This window comes from Azolla caroliniana, unplaced genomic scaffold (assembly GCF_043228905.1).
Source record: "Azolla caroliniana isolate FFs.n. ecotype wild unplaced genomic scaffold, voAzoCaro1.0.p SCAF_17, whole genome shotgun sequence".
In the NCBI taxonomy this organism is placed as follows: Eukaryota; Viridiplantae; Streptophyta; class Polypodiopsida; order Salviniales; family Salviniaceae; genus Azolla; species Azolla caroliniana.
Genome location: NW_028230452.1, coordinates 16,581,833 through 16,590,821, shown reverse-complemented (window position 1 = coordinate 16,590,821; position 8,989 = coordinate 16,581,833). Strand labels below are relative to the sequence as shown.

The window sequence follows — 8,989 nt, the reverse complement described above, 5'->3', positions numbered from 1 at the left end:
TGTGTACCTTAAAATTGTGGTTATGAGAACATGTTTTGATTCATTGGACTTCATTACAATGATGCATTATCTATTATTATTCCAAATAAACAAAGGTATATTAATACTCAACTTAGTGCATTACATTTTGTTGGCACATTTTTAGTCGTTTCGTGAAGGCATTAAAAGAATCATCTATCATGATTCATTTATGAAGAAATGTGCACAGTTGTGGCATATTATTACCTATTGGTTTCAACTTACAGTAGAACGACACATCGTTGAAACAAATTCAATCGAATCATTAAAGCATTCGCCTTGTGGATGAAAATATTTACAAAATATTGAGGTTTATGGTTTGAAACCCTAAACCTAATTAGCTCGAGGAATTATATATTATTATACCAAATAATGGCATGATATGTTATTATTCCACTTAGAGAATTACATACTTGTGGTACAAATGATTCGCAAACACCTTTAATGCATGATTTAACCTTTAAGAAGTATATATGATAGCCCATATATGATTGACATATTAGTATTCTATCATAGTAGGAGTTAGCATTAGAGCAAATTGAGTTAATTCATAAAACTTTAAACCTGTAAAAAAAGGTTTTCCGAAATTGTGGGTTTTATGGTTTGAAAGCCACCATCCCATAGACACGGTCTTTAGACATTTTGCCATTTATCAATATTAATCTAAACAATAAAAGGTTTAAGATTTATGTGCCCTTTCCCAAACAACCATCTTCCATTACAATCCATCTATTTCTAAATTTCCTTTCATGCACAAGAGTTGAGGACTCCTGGCATAAAGGTTACCATCTACTAGATCTTATACTATAATTGTATGGTACTAAAATATATCTAGGGAGAAATCATGGAGTGACATCCATAAGTCTAGACACTTCTTATTATTATAAATAAAGTCAATATTTCACTTTATCCATTATTAATATGAAAAGCAAGCACTAGTAACTCCAAAGAATATTTAAAGGATCTATTGTTGCTTGCATCTCTATTTAGGTTGTTGAAATACGGGTTAAGTAATGTGAGCATTGTATATCTTGTTGAGGAAATCTTGCCATCACTTGAACATTTACACACATGGTGTCTACACCAACTGCATTTGCTCAATATAAACACATGTTTCAAGTCAAGTATCTTTCCAAGCAATGGATAAGACAACATTGTCTTCATTGCCTTCTCATTCTCTACTTCTTGTTCTTTTCTCTAGTAGCCTCTCTCTCGATATGGATGTCTCCAAAACGCATGGGTTCTATGCCTCTACCTTTCATAGATGCTCTTTTTAGTAGTGTCTCTGCATTCACAGAGACGGGACTCACAAATGTGGAGATGCATACCTTGTCGATTTTGGACCAAGTTACCCTTCTTTTACTCATGGCATTTGGTAGCCAAGTCTTCACTTCTTTCATGTCCCTTCTCATACAAAGACTATATCCTTATACGAGGTATTATGATGAGACAAGCAATGGAATCCATTATGATCTTAATTTCAAATCAAAACTAGGAAGGTCGGCCTCCATGCCAACACTTACCGCCTCTATTTCCTATTTCAAATTATTAGGTCACAAGGCTTCGTCTCAAATTACTCATAAAACTCAACCTCAATCTGATATAGCCATATCAATTCATGAAGTAAACCTCCCAAAACATGTAAGGCAAATGGTGCATCAAGATATTCGAAATGATGCGCACAAAATCTTAACATATATAGTTCTATGCTATTACATTGCATGCATCGTGATAGGTTCTTTGGCATGCCAAATTTGCATCATACTTAGTCCACACACAATTAGAGTCCTACAAACTAATGATGTAAATTCATTATTTTTTTCTATCTTTTCAACAATTTCTTCGTTTGGAAATTGTGGGTTCATGTTATTAGACGAGAACTTAGTGCCATTGAGAAGGTCATCCCTATTTCTCATTTCTCTCAATGTGTTAATGCTTCTAGGTAACACCATGTATGCCCCTACTTTACATTTTATAATATGGATCCTTTATAAAAGGTCAACAGGGAAGGGAAAGAAAATATATGGTTACTTGCTCAAGAGGCCTAAACATTTTGCCCACTTATTTCCTCCAAAAGAAAATACATCATTGTTGACCAGTGTAGTGTTAATTAATGGTTTACAACTGATATGCATATTGGTATTCGATTGGAACTCAAAAGTTTTCCAAGGGATTGGACCAGGGTATAGGGTGGTGGATGCATTATTTCAATCAATCACAACTCGAAGTGCCGGCATGAACGTGATGGATCTTGCATTATTATCGGCACCAACTTTGTTTATAATATTAATCATGATGTAAATCTCTCCACCTTATTTCGTACTCTTTTGTCTACATCTTTATATATGCATTGACTTAAGTTCATAAATTTTCCATTTAGGACAAAAAGAATGACACTTTCTTCTTGTAGGTACCTTAAACCTTATCCTATCAACATATTTCCAACACACAATGTCAAGCAACAAAACCACAAGGCTTCTAGAAGAGAAGACAAGGCTTTGAAATACTATTTTCTTATTGTGGCTATGTTCTTTATCTATATATCAGAAAGACACAAAATGGCATTAGACCCAATTAACTTCTCCATCTTCAATATTATGTTCGAGGTTATCAGGTAAAGTATACGATTTATCACCTAACAATCTTATTACATTTATCACCTAGCACTAAACTTGTGTCTCTTATTGCAGTGCATATGGCAATGTTGGACTCTCTATTGGCTACAAGTGTGCATCGAGACTTTTGTCCTCAGATGCTTGCATCGACCCTCCATACTGCTTGTCACGAAAATGGAGTCCCATGGGAAAGACAATTCTGATCTTCGTGATGTTTCTTGGAAGGCATAGAGGTATTCGCAAGGACACAGTCTGACATATTATAAATGTTATACTCTTGAAGGAGTCATTCTGGACAATTAATATCAAAGTGACAAATCTTCTTACCAACTGTAAAAATCGCTACTAAACAATCATCTTGTATGATAACAACAACAATATCTAGGATCATCCTGTGTGATAACAACAATATTATCTAGGATGATTTTGTATGATAACAAAAAATTTATCTAGGATCATTTTTGTGTGATAACAACAGTATTATCTAGGATCATCTTGTATGATAACAACAATACTATCTAGGATCATCTTACACTTATCACCTATCTCTAGTACTTATATTACGACATGGAATTAAGATACATGTCAGTGCATGTGTATCCAATACTTTGTGATCATCAAAGATGGCCAGATCCGATACTCTCTTGTTGTTATTGGACCTTAATCGATCAGATCTAATTTCTTTCTTCTCCGACATTGGTCATCCATCAATTTCCCCGTCTCTTCAATGTCTGCATGGAATCACAAAAGTGCAAAAAATTGTAATATTAAAACCTTTTTCTTTGTGTAATTTGAAACTATGGAAGCACACCCAGCACAAACTTTTTTGTCTTACTTGTAGGCATACGCCAAAGCCCAAAATTCGATTAGGGGCGTCTTGTGCTTGGATATAAAATGTGTTGTGGGCGCCTCCAAAATCACAATCTACCTCCCCAAACGCTTTGAAGATCTCCAGTGATCATGTTAGGGTTCAGACATGAGTCTCGACCGCTCAAATTGGTAGAAGTCCAGTGCAAAGCAGAGGAATACAATTGTCCCAAATACATTGAGAAGAATTAGAAGAAAATATTTCCGCAATACTAACATCTCCACATTCACCATTTGCTTTGTACCAATGAAGTACTCCCAACATACACATTTCTCTGATGCTCTCATTTTGGCCCAGCATACATACATAAATGAATACATGATCCCTCTAGCATTACATTCTTATTGGTTTCATGCTTAGCATCCACCAAATTTTGGTTAGAGACATCTTGCACTTGGATATAAAGTTTGTTGTGAACTGCTCCAAAATTGCAATCTACCTCCCCAAATGCTTTGAAGATCTCCGGTGAGCATGTTAGGGTTCGGACATGAGTCTTGACCACTCAAATTGGTAGAAGTCCAGTGCAAAGCAGAGGAGTGCAATTATCCCAAATACGTTGAGACGTGTGCGAGGAAAATATTTCAGCAATCCTAACATCTCCACATTCACCATTTGCTTTGTACCGATGAAGTACTCCCAAAATACACATTTCTCTGGCACTCTCAGTTTGGGCCGGCATACATACGTAAATGAATACATCCCTCTAGCTTGGTTTCAAGTTTAGCATCCACATACCTCGTTTTGTGGATGCTGTATGTCACATGGAACCCTTCAATCTTCAACATAGAGAAACAGGCCAAGAGATAACAAGTTAAAATATGTGGCGATCTTGATGATGAGATTAAGCTGATCTTGTTCGCATCGCAGTCGCGTAAATATTACTCATGAATATATAGGCTAAAGGATCTTTTACATCCAATTGTAAGGCATTTTCAAAGGCCAATTTTCCAAGCGCAACATTTCCAGAATTCTGGCAGATATCCAACAAAGTATGCCATACTGTAAGATCGTCCGAAAAAGGCATTTTTTTTATAACCTCGGTTGCCTCATTAAATAGGCCAGCATGGCTAAAAAGATCAGTCATAGAAGTGTGATGCTGTAAATTTGGCATAATGTCATAACATATGCTCATTATCTTAAAGAAAAATTTGCCCTTATCTACAAGGCCCAAATAGCAGCATGTTTTCAGTAGAATCAAGAAAGAAGTTGAATTCGGTTTTATGCCTTCTTCCACCATTTTATCTAATGATTTCAAAACAAGATCGTCCCTTCCAAGTTGAGAATAACCTGTTATAAGTGCATTCCATGAGATTAAATCCCTAGTTAAGAGCTGGTCAAATGCTATCTGTGCTTCAACAAGTGCACCACATTTTGCATACATATCGATTAATGCAGTGGCGACCATGATATCCTTTTTTGGTAGTTCGGTCATTGCAATCTCGGAGAATACATCTCGGCCCTTGGTGGCAGCCCCTATGGTTCCACAAGCTTTTAAGACACAGATAAAAGTACATGCATCGGGGATGATGTGGCATCGATGTTTCATGCATTCAAAACAATCTAGTGCTTCCTCGCCATAACCATGTTGAGCGTATCCTCCAATTAATGCATTCCAAGAGACTATATCAGGAGCTCGAATCTCATCAAAAACTTCCTTTGCTTTCATGATAACACCACATTTAGCATACATATCAACTAATGAAGTAGCAAGGAAAATGTTGTTTTCAAGAAGCCTCTTTTGGGAGATCTCGGCATGTATTTCTTCACCCTTCTCTATGTCGTAGATATTGCCACAAGCTTTCAAGATGCAAACAAATGTGATGGCATTGGGTGGCACACCTTCACTTCGCATTTGGCTGAAAAGGTTTAGTGCTTCTTTACTATGCCCATATTGAACATACCCCATGATTAATGCTGTCCATGTGACGACGTTCTTGACCCTGAGCTCATTAAATACTTCTCGGGCTTTCATAAGCTCACCACATTTTGCATACATATCCACTAATGCATTACCAATGACAACATCCTTTTGGAGCAACCTCTCCTTAACAACCTTATCATGTATTTCTTGGCCCTTGTGAACATCTCTTAAAGAGGAACAAGCCTTCAAAATGCAAACAAATGTCGCTGCATTTGCATAGATACCTTCCCCTTGCATCGCTTCGAAACATTTCAGTGCTTCTTCACATTGACCATGTTCAGCATATCCGGAAATTAAAGTGGTCCAAGAGATTACATCCCGAAAGGGAAGCCCATCAAACACTTCTCTAGCTTTCCAAACCTTGCCAAATTTGACATACATATCAACAACCGAATTACCAACAAATATATTATTTTCAAGAAACCCCTTTTTAACTATCTCAGCATATATATCTTCACCCTCACGAACAGCCCCTATGCTGCCACAAGCTTTCAACATACAAACAAAAGTGACTTCATTGGGGGATATTCCTTCCTTCTGCATACACTGGAAGCAGTATAGAGCTTTCACACTATGCCCATGTTGGACATATCCTGAGATAAGGGCCGTCCACGCAGCCGTGTTTCTGAAAGAAAGCTTATCAAACACTTGTTGAGCCTCTGTAAGAGCACCACATTTAGCATACATGTTCACTATAGCTGTGTTTACATAGACATTGTCTTTCTTTACACCCATTTTGATAATATCATTATGTATGATGTTTGCTTTGTGAAGATCCTTCTCTTTGGCACAATCTTTCAACATGGACAAAACATGGGCAGTAGATGATAGACGGCCATTTGGCTTATCTTCTCGACCTTCTTGTTTTTCCTTTTCTTCTTCATCTTTTGATCTTAAGGAAGAGCTTCTTCTTATCGAGAGAGAATGAGAGCTGACCTTAGGGTTTTCTCTGTTTTCGCAGGACTGAGAAGAAGGGTCCAGAAGGTAATCCTTCAGATGCAAGCCGATCATCATCATTACAATCCTGAATATTCACTCCATCTGATCAGGAATTTTGGGGTAGCTTGAAGCTGATGGGCAATTTTTATTTTTATATTTTTTCCAAAAAACTGATGGGCATTTTTTGGTTCATATCACAGCATCAATCGATCGATTTTGTGTATCTATGACATGGGTTTTTCATCAGAATTACAGCTTTGGCCACTCCTGAGTGGTTCGAGTTCAGAGGCGCCTACATCTGCTCTTTCGGACTGCGGAACGATCAAATATCGATCTACCCCCCAGGACAAGGGTTTTTCATCAGAACTACCGTTTTTGGCCGCTCCTGGGTGGTTCGAGTCGGGGGGGGTACCTACAGTCAGTGAGTCTCTTGAGTAAGTGCCGACCACGGAATGATCAAATATCGATCTCCCCAGGACAAGGGTTTTTAATCATAATACAACTTTTGGCCACTCCTTGAGTGGGCTCTGGTTCAAGCCCTAGACACCTCTACGTCTCTTGTGCTGACAATGGAACGATCAATCAATTGGATATGGGTTTTTCATCAGAATTACAACTTTCGCCACTCTTGGGTGGTTTGAGTCGAGGCACCTACAGTCAGCCTCCTATGTAGGTGCTTATGACAAAGCCAGAGCTCATTCATTCGAAATGTGAAAAGCACACTCCGCACGCATAACTAGTGAATCCGGAGCGCAATGAGATCTCGGGGCGAACACTGGTTTCTCATGAGTAGGTACCATCCCTTGTAGAACCAAGCTGTGAAACCGACTCTATTGTTACTTCTCTTGATCAGGAACCAAGATGCCGCAACAAATTCTGTTTGGCGAATTGAACTACTTGAAGGCGAAAGCTCCCAAGTATTTATTTACAAAGGGTCATGTGTTACGCTTTCACTTTATGCTCCCTAGAAGGTAGTGTGGCACTTCATATTTTCGACCCAATTGTGTTATGGAAAGCAATATGTGAGTCGTATAAATATTCGAAGAACATAGTGAACTTTTATGATGAACCCTTTGCTCGATATTAGAAACTACAACAATTTGTTATCATCCTATGCATTTTAGTCTAAGAATTTTAGTCATGACCTATAAACGATATTTTGTCTGATTACATTAAAGTGCATTAATAATGAATGACACTTCAAACATTATAAGTCAAGCATACTTGATTCAGAGGTGTTAGCTACTCATTTACAATACAAAGCAATATTACACTATACTTATTGCCATGATTCTTTATAAAGATAACTTCTTCCTCCCATTTTAATGTTTAGAGTTGGAGTCATAATGTAAACGATTGCCACATCAAGTTACTCAATTGTACAAGAACTATATCAATAACAACTTGAGGAAAACATTTATGACAAAAAGCAAAATATTGGATATTCACATGAATTGACCAATCTCCTTTGAATCGAGGCTTCAAATTTATCCTTGTATATTATTCTTGAACTTTACAAACCATACCATACGCTTGAAAGTTTGTCAAGCCATATCATTTATAAGATATGCACAACATATGCCTATACAATACAAAATAAGCTTCTTTATCCGAAGGGCCGATTAGATCAAACTTGAATCCTAGTTTTTAACACTCCTTGCAACCCACAAGAGATTCGTGAAGAGATGACATAAGAAGGAGGCTTATCAAATTCTCTTAATGTTGGTTATAAGAAGAAAGATGAGAGGCTTATCACACTCTCTAAAGGTAAGAGGTGTTCACATGCACTGTTGTCGATTGAGGGTCGAGAAAGACTCTCCATGGAAAAACCAAGAGGGAATGAGAAATAAGCGATTGGATAGCCAAATTGGCCATCAACCATGACTTTGTTGATCAAGAAGGTGGCCATTGGCAATAATTGTGAAGGGGGAAATGAAATAGAAAGCATAATCTGTGGGTTCAAGGCTAACGATTGATCGACATCCCTCCGACCAAGAAAGAGAGGCAAGCAACACAAAGGTGCATGAGTGAGGCAGGGGAACAATACGGGTAGACGGGTGATCGAGCAACAATTGGAACCAAACAAACGAGGTTGTGAGGATTGAGTCTGGGACTTCTAAAATGTTATTAAACAAGTTTGATGCTAAGACATTACTAGAGAGAGGCCATCAAGTGTTTTGGCGCAACCGAAGCAGCATGTGTGTGTGTGTGTGTGTATTTAGGGTGTTATTAGGGCAATTGTATCGAAACATCGTGTACCCGAGAGATAGATAGATAGATAGATAGATAGATAGATTGTTTGATAGATAGATAGATAGATTCTATTGCATTACCACGGATCAAGCACACGTAGAGAGTGGCCATCAGGTGTTTTCACGCATCTGAAGCAACTTGTATATATATATTGCGTGTCATAAGGGCAACTGTATCGAAATGTCGTGCACTTGAGCCGAGAGATAGATGGATAGATTCTATTATCGTCTTCAGAGGCCGAATCGAGAGATCGAACCGACGGTCCACGGACGGGTTCGTGGGGTCCAAGATATAGTAGCTAGGTATATACATTTAGTAGTACATATAGTATAGCTAACTAAACTTGGCCATGAACTCAATGTTCATGATAGCTCT

General features: G+C 37.8%; 2 protein-coding genes across 2 annotated transcripts; one reads left to right on the top strand and one right to left on the bottom strand.

The window, feature by feature from the left end:
• The first annotated feature begins 1,016 nt into the window (after nucleotides 1–1,016).
• LOC147853313 (cation transporter HKT1;3-like) lies at nucleotides 1,017–3,325 on the top strand. Its single transcript, XM_087332945.1, has 3 exons — nucleotides 1,017–2,315; nucleotides 2,429–2,632; nucleotides 2,709–3,325. The coding sequence occupies exons 1-3, from the start codon at nucleotides 1,090–1,092 to the stop codon at nucleotides 2,887–2,889; spliced, it is 1,611 nt and encodes a 536-aa protein (XP_087189071.1). The 5' UTR covers nucleotides 1,017–1,089; the 3' UTR covers nucleotides 2,890–3,325.
• Nucleotides 3,326–3,671: 346 nt separating this feature from the next.
• On the bottom strand, nucleotides 3,672–6,475 carry LOC147853312 (pentatricopeptide repeat-containing protein At2g33680-like). Its single transcript, XM_087332943.1, has one exon. The coding sequence runs from the start codon at nucleotides 6,437–6,439 to the stop codon at nucleotides 4,343–4,345; it is 2,097 nt and encodes a 698-aa protein (XP_087189069.1). The 5' UTR covers nucleotides 6,440–6,475; the 3' UTR covers nucleotides 3,672–4,342.
• Nucleotides 6,476–8,989: the final 2,514 nt, after the last annotated feature.